Genomic DNA, 14,263 nt, shown 5'->3' with positions numbered 1-14,263 from the left:
TCTAAAAGATTTATTCCTATGATAGTCAGCTCCATCTAGAGGCCAAAATGTGGTATCGTTTTCTGAAATACCTCAATGTGAAAATATATCACATTTTGGCCTCTAGATGGAGCAGACAATGCTTCTGAAATGCTTCTGACACTGATATGGGATGCCTAAGGGTAATGGCAACAGAGGTCAAACTCCGTAGCCACTATGTACAAGTGTTTACATAGCAGAAACTCTTCTGGAGAGCTAGCCAGCATCTCCTGTTGTACCACCCCAAACCCAGACAAATCTTCTCCACATCTAGCTGCGTGAATCCTTTGCAGGGGATCCAGTACTTGCCACTACAGTATGAAATAGTCCCGGGTAAGATAGCTAATCCAGTTTCCCACTAGAGTGCCTCTTTCCCCTTACTGGCCCAGGGGGTGCAGGTCTAATCACTCAGTCCTTCTCTGCTGCTGGTGGATCAGTGGGTGCTACCATGTCTTCTAGCTGGGCCACACCTTCCATGCTGTACAGGTGATCCTCTCTCAGGGGTGAAGTCCTGAGCTTTCCTTCTTCGAAGGTTCTCTGCCTGTAAGTGAGCCCCTCTCCATCTGAGCCCCCTCCCAGACTCCTGCTCTTCAGTCTCATTTCCTCATCATCTTTTTTTTTTTGTTTTTGGATGAAATTTGATTATCTGGTCGATTTATAGGACCTCATTGTGTGGGGAATGTAGGGATTTGGCCGTATGTGTGGAAGTTCATCTATGACCATTTTAACCGCTATGTGGATGCTACTACCCTTTATCACCGCTTATGTTGACATGTGAGTTTGTGTAAATTTTGTGTAATTAATATATTTAACTGTTTTGTGTATATATATATCTTCCAGCTAGGGCATTTAACAACTTTGCCTCCAACTCTTTCGGGGTCCTGCGGAAGCTAACAAGTGAAACGCGTCGACCTCTGGAGGACTCTGATTGTCATGACGTACAATGCTATATACTAATAGGCTGACTAGCCAAAATACTGTTTTATAGTACATTTTTGGAAGATGTGTTTCAATAAACATGTTTTTTGTAATAATATGAGGTTGTCCGTTTTCTGCACCAGTAAAGTCCCATTTGTTTTTTTTGTGGTTCTTTATGTAGCAGGAGAGATTAATCCTGTCTGATGGCTGTGATCTGCTAACTGGCCTCTCCTGTGTAACCTGACACAGACAAAGCAGTGAGGGATTTCAGCCCCCCTTCTCCTCTCAGACTGTAATAGAGAGAGAGCCAATCATAAGAGCCATTAAAGGAGCCAATGACAAGGACTCTGTCAAACAGGAAGTGCAGCTGCAAAGCATTGTGGACGATGGAGTCTTGAACAGAAACGGCCTTATAGGTTGATATGGAGATAGAATTAAAAAAAGAACTATGAAAGCCATCATGCTTAGGGAGAAGAGAGTGAAGGGACCCATCTTGTTTTTCCTCCTGAGGGAGAGGGGGATTGCATGTGACAGGAGAAGGATTGGACTTGAAAAAGAAGTGCTTATGGGCAGTGCACTGCATGCTTGGTGATCTGCATCAGCCAAGGGAACATCCAAACTGAGAGAAGTGGTCTACAGTACTGTGCCTATACCGACAGTGTGAAGTGCTCATCTTGAGGTGACCACAGGAGCTGGTCATTTCCAGGACAATCATTTGGGCCTTAGTCTCAGGATCTGGTGAGAGGGATTTCTCCCACTGTCAGATGACAGGAACACGGCACACAGAGAGAGGCATCATACTTTGCTCATATTCACCAGGCACTGGGTTGTTTAGATGGTCCTGCTGAACAGACACAGTATTCGCTTTGCTATACAAATACTGGATTACAATTATGCTTTAAGTGTTTAAGGGGTTTAAGTGCACCAACGAAAGTGTCTCGCTGAAGATCCCAAGATTCATCCTGTTACCAAGAGACTGAAGTTACTGGTGCCATACAGGCACACGCATGCGTATTCAGGCTGTAAGGGACCACCTGACAGCACCTCTAGCAATCCACTGATAGGGCCTCCCCAGAGCGCAGAGTCTAAGTTCTGGAGCACTTGTTCACCAGGGCCCCTGATGGTGGGGATGGACTTGATGCGCTCCGAGACCAGGTCACAGCTACTGGATATACCTACCAGTGGTAGAGGAGACTGCCAGAGGCTCCCGCAGGGTGAGAGTCTGATGTGAGGGGACCAGGGGATCCCAGAGGGATGGATGGAGGGACGAGCAAGAGCTAAGTCAAACAAGCCGAGTCGGTAGCCGGGGGGTCGGTGGGGAACATCCAGGAGCAAAGTCAGGCAAGCCAAGGGGTCAGGACAGGAGAAGGCAGCAAGGTCAGACAATCCGGATCAGTAGTACTCACAACACAGGTATCAGATAACAGGATATGCAGAGAAGACCATTTGGCAACAAGTGACAGCACTGGGTGATTTAAATATCGCGCCCCGCGCTGTCATTGGTGCCAGGTGCGCACTCACGCCCGCTAGTGCGCCTGCGTGAACTCATCGCCGCGGTGGATTGCGCCCTAGCGCCCGAAACCCCGCATGAGATGGTCTGTTGCGCATGCGTCCGGACCAGCGCCGCGGCGATCCCTGACACAGGCCTCTATATTGCATGGTGTGTGAGGGAATAGCTTTACCTTGGAAAGTAGCTATTAAGCATCAGTTGGGCGCAGTGTTTGCCTTCTGGGCTTGTGGTGTCAGGGGTTAGAAGTGAGAAGTCTGACACAACAGAGAATAAATTCTTCTGCTCTCCTCCTTCTTGGACATCATAGAGCCAAATTTATATAGAGAAGTTAAATCCACTTTGAGGTCGCCATTTAAGTGTTTGCCTCTGCTCTTGGGGTTATTCATGGTTGGAATCCCCTGAAAGAAGCTTGAGTGTAAAAGTGAGCTATATTGCTTTTGGTCTCAGTATTTGCTGTTCTCTTGATTCACCTAACGAATATCTGTTGTTAATGTTTATTACTTCCCATAGAGGTCTTACAGTAAAGCTGATCTCTGAGTTTTATTATAAAGTGTGTGCTTTTCATTGGTCCTTGTACTTACACAATTGCCAGGTGTGCCAGTTGGGGCTGAGACAGTTCTTGGGGTTGAGAGGCAGAGTGGCGGCGTGAACAACTTAAGCAGCCCCTACGGGGGTATCACTACATGTGGGGGCTCGTCCGGGATAATTTCCAATACTCTGCAATCAACTTTGAAAGACAATGGCGGCATGGACCCTGCAGCTGCAATTAAGTGGTGCGGCGAAGAAAACGGGCAGGTGGAGTTGTGGGTAGTGAACAGTGTCCTTGGCAGTGACTGGACCGAGGACCGAATCCATCAAGCATGGGCTGCCTCAGGCGTAGACCAAAGAATATCTGTGCTGGATGTGAGGGTAGACCTTAGCTCAAATCGTACCTATGTCCTGAGTGGAAAAAGGGAGTTCCTGATGTTCTGCAGAAAGACAGTTTCCGACTGACCGCAGATGTCAATGCTATACTAATTTATCCGGATGAATCAAACTCTGTTCCAGGGAACTTAGGAAGTGCCATGTTGGACCCAGAAGTCAGCACCTCAAAGCCAGTGACATCCTCAGAAGAATCCTCTTCCTTGCTAGTGGACGAGTTTGGGAAACTAGTTACAGGGCTTCTCAAGAACCCAGTAGGATCCACCAATTACGGGTATCGCAAACTACGATACTTCTCAGGGAAAGTTCCCACACCCTCAGGAGAAGATGACTTTGATACTTGGGTGGATCAAGCCATCCAAGCGGTGGAAGAGTGGGATGTAATTGACACAGTAAAGAGACAGAGGGTGGTAGAGAGCCTGCGGGCACCAGCTTCTGATGTAGTTCGAAACCTGAAACTGGATAAACCCAACTGCTCCGTTTCTGAGTGTCTAGAAGCGCTCCGTGAGATTTATGGGAGAGTTGAAGATTGCACAGAATTATATCTCTTTCATCACACTTATCAAATGGAGGGTGAGAGGTTGATAAACTATGTCACGCGGCTGGATCAAACCCTTCAACAAGTAATAATGAAGGGTGGTATGAAAGCTAAAGAGGCCAGTAATGCTACAGGTGCAAAAGGAAGCCCAGCCACTGGATCCCATTGTGCTACAGCTTCGAGCCAGGGGTCCAAATGACCTCCTCACTTACTCCAAATTCATAAAGGCTATTAGAGAGGAGGAAGCTCTCATTGCAGCCAAGGCACAGAGGCCTGAGTCCGCCAAGGGTCTTAAACATGGTGCTACGGCTTACATCATACAGTCAGGGTCTGCATCGGAGACCAGCTCAGATGGAGGGTCCAGCCCCTCTATTGACACTATAGTTCAGTTGGCACAGGCGCAAACTACTCTACAGCAAACATTCTATGGAATTCAGAAAACAGTAGGACAAGTGATGGAAGCCCATGCCGATACGCAACAATCACTCAAGGAAGTGAAGCAGACAGTGTCCACCCTAACTAAGGGAGGAAGGGGTGTTGTCTCCTCTACCGATAACAAGTGTTATCACTGTGGAGAGGTAGGACATTTCATCGCTCAATGCCCAAATGAAGAGAACTTGACAGACCTTACAACAGAGGTGGTGAGAATATTAAAGAAGTTGGCTCTTGGAAAGTTGCTGGAAAACTTCAGAGGGCCCCGGTGAAAGAACAAACTGGGTGCCCATTTGAGGTAGTGAGCTCCGAAAAAAACGACGCAAGGAGACAGCGATGGAAGTCCAAACCTTTGCAGAGGGCTCCCGTTGCTGCCTCCGAGCGACCTAGTGCCCCGTTTACTTTGGCACATACGGCCCAGCAGCGGAGGGTCAATGCACACCAGGTGCCCAATACTTAAAAGAGAATCAAACCAGATCCAAATTTCCTGAAGAAAGTAGTGAGGATGTGGCCACCAAACAGACTCGGATCCCCACCACCCAAGCTTCCGGACAAGCTGGTGGGACCCTCTCCTGTCGTTTCCATCCAAGTAGAGGCAATCTACACTAAGGTCCTTTTGGATACTGGAGCCCAAGTGACCCTTCTCTACCGAGACTTCTATGACAAATACCTCAAGCACCTGCCCTTGCAGAAGTTGGAAGAGCTGGAGACATGGGGCATCGGAACTCAGAACTTCCCTTATGACGGTTATTTACCAGTCAGGCTGACTTTCGATCCCTCGGTGGCTGGGAAAATCGAGGCTTTTGACACGTTAGCAGTGGTCTGTCCTCGCCCACCAGGGGTCAGTACAAGTTCTCTCATCATAGGAACTAATACTGATCTGGTCAGAAGACTGTTGACACCTGTTGTTCTGGAGTCAGGCACTTCAACTACAAGTGTGCACCCCATGTTGAGACAGGCCTATCAGCTCCTGGTACAAGAACAGAAGGCTCCGGCTGAGGGAGTGGGGAAGATCTGGCGTTTGGACCGAAGAGATAAGGTGTTATAGCCTGGTGAAGTGGCTTGTTTACAAGCATCCGTCAAGTTGAACTGGAAGCAACCAGGCCCTTTCATCATCATCGAGGCAGATGGCCAGAGGAAAGGTTTGGGAGTAGAGATAATTCCTGAAGTTGTTTCAACTAAAGTGTTACAAAGAAGTCATGGAAAAATCTCAGTTAGTGTCCGCAACATAACGGCCTTGCCTGTGAAGATGCCTGCTCGGATGTTGTTGGGACAAGTTAACCCAGCCACCCCAGTCTTACTATCTGATTTGGTGGGGAAAGAGAAATATGGGATCCCTGTCAAGGAATTCTATATGGAAAATACTCCTCTTCCACCTGAATGGAAGGAAAGGGCCAAGGCTCAGCTTCAGGGATGGAAGGTCACATTTTCCAAGAGTGAATTCGATGTGGGATGTGCAAAAAGTGCCAAACACCGAATCCGTCTTAAAGAGGATAAGCCATTCAGGGAGAGAGTTCAACGGATTCCTTTAGGGGACTTGGAAGACCTTTGTGAGCAACTGGCAGAGTTGAAAGGGGCAGGTATTATCCGAGAGTCCTGGAGTCCATATGCTTCTCCAATAGTGGTGGTACGGAAGAAGAATGGTGCATTGAGGCTGTGTATTGATTATCGGACGCTGAACAGGAGGACCATTCCTGACCAATACACCACCCCAAGAATAGAAGACGCCTTGCAGAGTCTATCAGGGGCCAAGTGGTTTAGCGTGTTGGATTTGAAGAGCGGATACTATCAAATTCCCATGCACCCTGAAGACCGAGAGAAGACCGCTTTCATTATCCCGGTGGGGTTCTTTGAATTCGACCGCATGCCACAAGGCCTGTCCAGTGCCTCAGCCACTTTCCAGAGGTTAATGGAGAAGACGGTGGGAGACATGAACCTGATAGAGGTATTGGTGTACCTAGATGATATCATTGTCTCTGGCAAGACTCTGGAGGAGCACGAAGAGCGTCTAGAGAAGGTACTGAAGAGACTCCATGATAAGGGGTTGAAGTTATCCCTGGAGAAGTGCCAGTTCTGTCAACCCTTGGTTAACTACCTTGGCCACATTATGTCTGCTAATGGAGTGGCCACCGACCCCCAGAAGCTGGAGGCCGTCACTTCCTGGCCAAGGCCTACTAATGTGACTGAACTTAGGTCATTTCTGGGATTCTGTTCCTACTACAGAAGATTTGTTGAGTGGGCAAGCTATTTTAGCGAATTACTGAAGAGCGAAGAGGGAGACGATGACCCAGATCTGCCAAAACCTGTCCGATCAGCTGGAGGTCCTAGGAAACCCATAGAGTCCATTCAAAAACAGTGGACTGCTCAGTGTCAAGAGGCTTTTAGACAGCTGAAGTAGAGTCTAACCATTGCTCCAATTCTAGCCTATACAGACCCAACCAAGCCATACGAGCTGCATATTGATGCTAGCAGAGACGGGTTGGGTGGGGTACTGTATCAAGAGCATGACGGGCACCTTCGGCCGGTTGCCTATGTGAGTCGGAGCTTGGCACCCACTGAGAAGAACTATCCCTCACACAAGCTCGAATTTCTGGCTCTAAAGTGGGCAGTAGTGGATAAGCTGAGAGATTACTTGTACAGGGCTAAATTCGTGATTAGGACAGACAATAACACTCTCACCTATATCCTCACTACGGTGAAGTTAGATGCCTGAGGACAGAGAAATAACAGAAACTTTGACCTCCGGGTGCGAGTGCACAACTTACAGCCGGGTGACAAGGTGCTGCTGAGAAACCTGGGTTTCCCTGGAAGACACAATTTGGCTGACTGGTGGAAATCGCAGCCCTATGTCATCTGCAAACAGCTGCCAGGACTCCCAGTATACCAGATCCGGCCAGAGGGAAGCACAGGCCCGCTGAAAACTTGGCATCATAATCATTTGTTGCCTCTATCTGAAGCAGTTCGTGTGCCACTACAGCCAGATCCACAGTCATCATCCAGGGCCCCCTAGAGATTTCGGCCAGTGACTCGGTTTCAGTCTGTGCTTCAGCCTGCAGAAGATGGAGACAGCGAAGATGAAGAGATAAGAATGGATTGGCTGTGGTTGTCTCAGATGCCTGAATCTGCTATCCCTCCTTCTCCTTCCACAGTGATCGACACCGGGATACTCAGGCCCGATGCTCCTGTGTTTGTGCCTCGGAGACCACTAATTGAAGAGCTGAAAGTCTCTCAATCCTCTTTGCTGACAGCAGAACCTGCAGACTTCCCATCCTTCATTGGAGAGGAAGTTAGAGATGAAGCTAAAATGCAGGAAGAGGAGAAGGTTGATGGTGAAGAAGAGACCCGTGTGCTTGCAACCCCAGAGCCTAAAAAACAGCGAGAGCGTAGAGTTATTCACCCACCAAAGAGACTAACATATGATACTTTGGGTGAGAGCTCTGAAGAGGTCGTTCTCACTGCAAAAAGGACTATTGAAACACCTGATCCTTCCACCGCAGATTTGGTGGTTGACAATCCTGACTCACCCCCTGACACATCTGGCTGGGCCATTCCAATTAAGGTGGCTTGTAGGCGGGACAACCTTCCATCCTATGCTAACTGGTGGGAGGTTCCTCTGCCAAGATTTTATGAGAATGTAAATTGTTTGGTTTCCTGTGTGTACTAATTTGTTTTCTCCACGTGTATATATTAAGCATGTACCAGGTCAAGGATTGTTACTGCCTTTGGAGGACCAAAGGTTCTTTGGTGGGGGGAGTGTGTAACAGGATAGATTAATCCTGTCTGATGGCTGTGATCTGCTAACTGGCCTCCCCTGTGTAACCTGACACAGACAAAGCAGTGAGGGATTTCAGCCCCCCTTCTCCTCTCAGACTATAATAGAGAGAGAGAAAGACAATTATACGAGCCATTAAAGGAGCCAATGACAAGGACTCTCTCAAGCAGGTGTGCAGCTGCAAAGCATTGTGGACGATGGAGTCTTGAACAGAAACGGCCTTATAGGTTGATATGGAGATATAATTACAAAAGAACTATGAAAGCCATCATGCTTAGGGAGAGGAGAGTGAAGGGACCCATCTTGTTTTTCCTCCTGAGGGAGAGGAGGATTGCATGTGACAGGAGAAGGATTGGACTTGAAAAAGAAGTGCTTATGGGCAGTGCACTGCATGCTTGGTGATCTGCATCAGCCAAGGTAACATCCAAACTGAGAGAAGTGGTCTACAGTACTGTGCCTATACTGACAGTGTGAAGTGCTCATCTTGAGGTGACCACAGGAGCCGGTCATTTCCAGGACGATGGTTTGGGCCTTAGTCACAGGATCTGGTGAGAGGGATTTCTCCCACTGTCAGATGACAGGAACACGGCACACAGACAGAGGCATCATACTTTTCTCATATTCACCAGGCACTGGGTTGTGTAGATGGTCCTGCTGAACAGACACAGTATTCGCTTTGCTATACAAATACTGCCACGGGATTACAATTATACTTTAAGTGTTTAAAGAGTTTAAGTGCACCAACGAAAGTGTCTCGCTGAAGATTCCAAGATTCATCCTTGTAGAAGCATGCATATGTACTCAGTACTTGGTTTGGGCCCCTTTTGCAGCAATTACTGCCTCAATGCGGCGTGGCATGGAAGCTATCAGCCTGTGGCACTGCTGAGGTGTTATGGACGACCAGGATGCTTCAATAGCGGCCTTCAGCTCTTCTGCATTGTTCTGTCTCATGTCTCTCATCTTTCTCTTGACAATGCCCCATAGATTCTCTATGGGGTTCAGGTCAGGCGAGTTTGTTGGCCAATCAAGCACAGTAATCCCACGGTCATTGATCCAGGTTTTGGTGCTAGTGGCAGTGTGGGCAGATGCCAAGTCCTGCTGGAAAATGAAGTCAGCATCCCCATAAAGCTCATCTGCGGAAGGAAGAATGAAGTGCTCCAAAATCTCCTGGTAGACGGCTGCGTTGACCCTGGACTTAATGAAGCACAGTGGACCAACACCAGCAGATGACATGGCTCCCCAAATCAACACAGACTCTGGAAACTTCCCACTGGACTTCAAGCATCTTGCAGTGTGTTCCTCTCCATTCGTCCTCCATACTCGGGGTCCTTGGTTTCCAAATGAGATGCAAACTTGCTCTCATCAGAAAAGAGGACTTTGGACCACTGAGCAACAGACCAGGTCTGTTTTTCTTTAGCCCAGATAAGACGCTTCTGATGTTGTTGTTGTTCAGGAGTGGCTTGACAAGATCCGTTTGTGTGTGGTGGCTCTTGATGCACTGACTCCAGCCTCAGTCCACTCCTTGTGAAAGTCCCCAACACTTTTGAATGGCCGTTTCCTGACAATCCTCTCCAGGCTGCGGTCATCCCTGCTGCTTGCGCACCTTTGTCTTCCACACTTTTCCCTTCCACATAACTTTCTATTAATGTGCTTTGATACAGCACTTTGGGATCATCCAACTTCTTTTGCAATTCCCTTTTGAGGCTTTCCTCCTTATGGAGGGTGTCAGTGATGGTGTCAGGTCAGCAGTCTTTCCCATGATTGTGATTCCTACTGAACCAGACTGAGAGACCATTTAAAGGCTCAGGAACCCTTTGCAGGTGTTATGGCTGAATGAGCTGATTAGAGTGGGACACTTTGAGCCGAGAATATTCCACCTTTTCACAATATTCTCATTTTCTGAGATTGTGGATTTGGGGTTTTCATGAGCTGTAAGCCATAATCATCACAATGATGACAAATCACGGCTTGAACTATCTTGCTTTGCATGTAATGAGTCTATCTCATATATTAGTTTCACCTTTTAAGCTGCATTACTGAAATAAATGAACTTTTGCACAATATTCAAATTTTTTGAGTTTCACCTGTAGATCTTTCTCGAACGTTCTAGTGCAGGGGGAAGTCTCAGAGCTGATCTGCAGAACCTCTCAGCCCCTGACTGAAATTTGACCTCTCTGACTGTTGCAGCAGGCTGCTGCTCAGCCTACCACTAATAATTGAAACTAGAGCTCCCCCTAGCTCCCTAGGAAGGTGCTACACTGGGAAAACTAAATCACATTTCCGCTTTACTGGATCACCCCAGAACCCCACGCCCTGCTTGGGTGAAAATCCCTTAGCAATCTACAGTGCTCCTTTCCATTCACCCTAAAGGGACCACAACCAAAACAATAGGGTACATACCTCCCATCTAGGACCCATCCCTATTGTCCTGTACAATACCCCATCAAGAAATGCCTCTTATTCGCAACCTTTGGGTGTCTTAAATGTCCCATTAAATGCATTTTGTTATATCTGTTCAATATGTGCAAAATTCCTTGTTGATCCTGTTTGGTATTCATAGCTGTCCTGTACAATGTTCACTCTTCTGATGTCATCTCAGGGAATCTAATCAGTCTTTCCAATTGGACTAAAAGGTATTTCCCAATGCTGTGGGAGGAGGGGAAGTATGAAATAAAAGAGAATTGGGCAGGAATAACACTGTTTCTGTTGATTTCATTCCAGAAAATGAGGCCGTGTCTCCATTGTATAACAGGAATTTAGGAGCCTGGAAGAGCAACAGCCGTTCTTGTGCTTGCAGAGATGTACTACATATGTTTATTTTATTTTTATTTTACCCACTTTAATAGCTCAACTTGTTGGCAGCGGTCCTCTCACCTTTTTGAAAGCCAGCCAACTTGTTCATCATATAAGACTTTCCAGTACGATACATCCCAACAATGGCCACCACAACCACTTCCTGTTTTATCCCGGACAAGATTTCTATCGCTTCAGCATTGACCCGGAGACCTCCATTTTGAAGATTTTCAATCAGACACACTGGAGCCTCCATTCTTATATTCTACCTAAAAATAAAAAGACATGTTAACCACTTAAGCTCTGAAAGGTTTTACCCCCTTCATGACCAGGACATTTTTTGCTATTTAGCACTGCACTACTTTAACTGGTAATTGCATGGTCATGCAACACTGTACCCAAATTAAATGTATTTTTTTTTTCACACAAATAGAGCTTTTTTTGGTGGTATTTGATCACCTCTGGGTGTTTTGTTCTTTATTATATAAACTAAAAAAAACTGAAAAGTTAAATTTTTTTTTTTACTTTCAAATTTCTTCCTAAATTTAAAGTGATTGTAAAGGCTGAAGGTTTTTTACCTGCATGTATTCTATTCATGAAGGTAAAAACCTTCTGTGTGCAGCAGTGCCCCCAGCCCCCACAATCCTTACCTGAGCTTCACCGAGATCCAGCGATGTGAATGTCCCGGGTCTCTTACTCCTCATTGGCTGAGACAGCAAGCAGGAGTCATTGGCTCCCACTGCTGTCAATCACAGCCAGTAAACCAATGAGATGAGAGAGAGGGGATAGGACCAAGCCACTGCTCTGTGTGTGAATGGACATGTGTTGCAGCGGGTGCCCACATAGCAAGCTGCTTGCTGTGGGGGCACCTAACAGACAGGAGGATCCAGGAGAGCCTGCAGGGGACCTGAGAAGAGGAGGAGACGGGCTGCTCTGTGCAAAACCACAGCACAGAGCACGTAAGTATAGACAAGTTTGTTATTTTACAAAAAACAAAAAAAATTAACCTTTAAAATCGCTTTAAGCCAAAATATAGTCTGCTACATGCCTGCCCTTAACCTATCCATTGATACATGAGCTCCTACTATGGAGGCTCTGGAAATTTTAGTTAAGTCCACAGTATACAGAGGACCCTTGACGCAGGACTGTGGCTTGCACATGTATATGCAAATGTGTGCAAACAAAACCCTCTGTTTTTAATGCAAACTGTTAAGGCAAAATTGGTGGTTTTTCAGGCTGGCTGGTAAGTGTAGCTGGGAAATCCTTTGTTTGTTTGCGATCACTGTCATGTACCTTGCTCATTGCAGTACGTAAAAACCGCCACTAGACCTATCATCCATAAAATTCTATGTGCATTAAATGTATTTTATTTATGTTATTTACTTGTAAATGCCCCAATTGAGTAGACATTCAAAAGCCCAGAGACTGCTGTTGAATATTGCAATCTTGGATGTGATGTCAGCAGCCCCAAGTGAAACTCTATAGTATTCCCCTTCACTCCTATCCTTGCAGCTACATAAAAGTTATGTAGGGAAGTGAAGTAAGGGGTGGAGGAGCTGGGCCAGCACAGACCTTGTTTAGTCACCACAAGGAGAAAGCTATGACATGCAAGGAGGGGGGGCTGTATTAGAGAACCGACTCCACCTGGTATAATCACATTTTCTAGCAGGTTCAAAGGCACATTGCAAGTGAATGCAAAACCATTTATGGAAATAAAACACATTTAAAATGTTTGATTCTTATGTGTTTACCTGCAGTCGTTTGAGTTACTGACAGGGTCTCTTTAATTAGTAACTGTATATGTCACTAACTGGAGGTAGGGAATGAGTAGCAAATCCCAGCATGATACTGAAAGAAGAGGGGACAGGTGAATACAGTATGAGTGGGACACAGTAAAAGGTGGAATATATCAAATGTTTAGCAGACATCACATGGGTCAGCTTCCAGATAAGCATGACAGGCAGAGCGTACATGGGTGACAGTTGTCCTTTCTTTTTTTACCAACCTCCTTCTTATGTTATGTGATTGGTTTAGTAAAAATGAATCATAGAATGCAATAATTGGCAGCAGCTTGCTGTATTCACAGAGATAATATTCAACTCATTGGTTGATCAGAAGGACAGCAGGCACCTGCACAGCATCCTCGTTTGCCCCTCCCCCACCCCTCTCTGTCAGTGCTGGGGCCACATTAGCTCAGTGATGGAGAAAAACTGAAGGAGAAGAGAAACATTGGAATACTAGTCAGTACCAGGGTGCAAAAGTGTATTTGCTTTGAAGAATAAATTACCTCTAATGTTGGGTGTTCTACATGTGTGGATGTTGCTGCGTCATGTAACATTATTAGTTTAGTTTTTTACATTTTAGAATGGAGAACCTTGAGATTTTCTAGAATTTTAAAGGGTGCCTTAACTGGAAAAAAAAAAGGTTGAGAAACACTGATCTAAACTACAAAGAGTCTTTTGACTCCTCTCAACATCCCCTGCATCTTATAATGATCTTGCCCACTTTAGCCACAACTGTACAGAAGACATGAGTACAAAGTTTAGTAAGTGTTAGTAAATGTTGGGTTTAGTGCTACACCCTCTAATCCAGCCTTTTTCAACCAGGGTGCCTTGATGTTTCTTCAGGGATGCCTTGGCAAAATGTCTACATATTGCCCAAAAGTTGTATACAAGTCAGAGGTGGATTAGTTATACAAAGCCACGGGTTTTCATTGTGCACCATTACAGCCTTCTAGCCGCCGGCATCCTGACAACCAATGACATCATCAGTTGATAAGGAGGACAGTGGTCACCTGCACAACATCTTTGCTTGCCCCTACCCTTCCTCTCTCTGTAAACACTGGAGTAACATTAGGTGAGTGATGGAGAAAAACAGGGAGAAGAGAAACATGGGAATACGAGTCAGTACCAGTGTGCCAAAGTGTATTTGACTTGGAAGAATAAATCAGCATAAAACGCTGGGTGTCCTACGGGTCTGGATGTTGATGCATTGCGTAAAACTATTAGAATATTTTTTTACATTTCAGAATGGGGTGCCTCAAGGCTGGCCATTATTTTAAAGGGTGCCTTGAGTTTGTCCATACTTTTATACTTCAATAATTTTGTATTGAGTTTTAAGAGAGTGTACATAATGAAGTAAACTAAAAGAAGTATTTGAAGGTAACAGTTAAACTTGCAAATACAATTCAAACATATCGTACAGTAGAAGGCAGATAATAATTTGCATCAGTATATGGTAAACAGCAGTAGTTCTTCAATTCTATGATGTTGTCTATTTGAGAGGGTATGGGCCGGATATTCAGCTAAAGACTTAGTGCTAAATTGTTTGGAATACCATTTAAACCAGAATGGCCATTTGT

At 45.9% G+C, this 14,263-nt stretch overlaps 1 protein-coding gene across 1 annotated transcript in view; it reads right to left on the bottom strand.

Annotated features, from left to right (window-relative positions):
- LOC149451999 (guanylate-binding protein 3-like) overlaps positions 1-11,167 on the bottom strand; it is a 64,093-nt gene extending 52,926 nt beyond the window's left edge. Inside the window, exon 1 of the mRNA XM_089689943.1 lies at positions 10,984-11,167. Within this exon, the coding sequence (XP_089546069.1) occupies positions 10,984-11,158 (175 nt within the window). The 5' untranslated portion in view covers positions 11,159-11,167. The remainder of the gene's footprint in view (positions 1-10,983) is intronic.
- Positions 11,168-14,263: the final 3,096 nt, after the last annotated feature.

This window comes from Staurois parvus, unplaced genomic scaffold, assembly GCF_062004578.1.
Source record: "Staurois parvus isolate SC_StPar_1 unplaced genomic scaffold, SC_StPar_1.0 ptg000503l, whole genome shotgun sequence".
Classification (NCBI taxonomy): domain Eukaryota; kingdom Metazoa; phylum Chordata; class Amphibia; order Anura; family Ranidae; genus Staurois; species Staurois parvus.
This window is presented reverse-complemented; position numbering and strand designations above follow the sequence as displayed.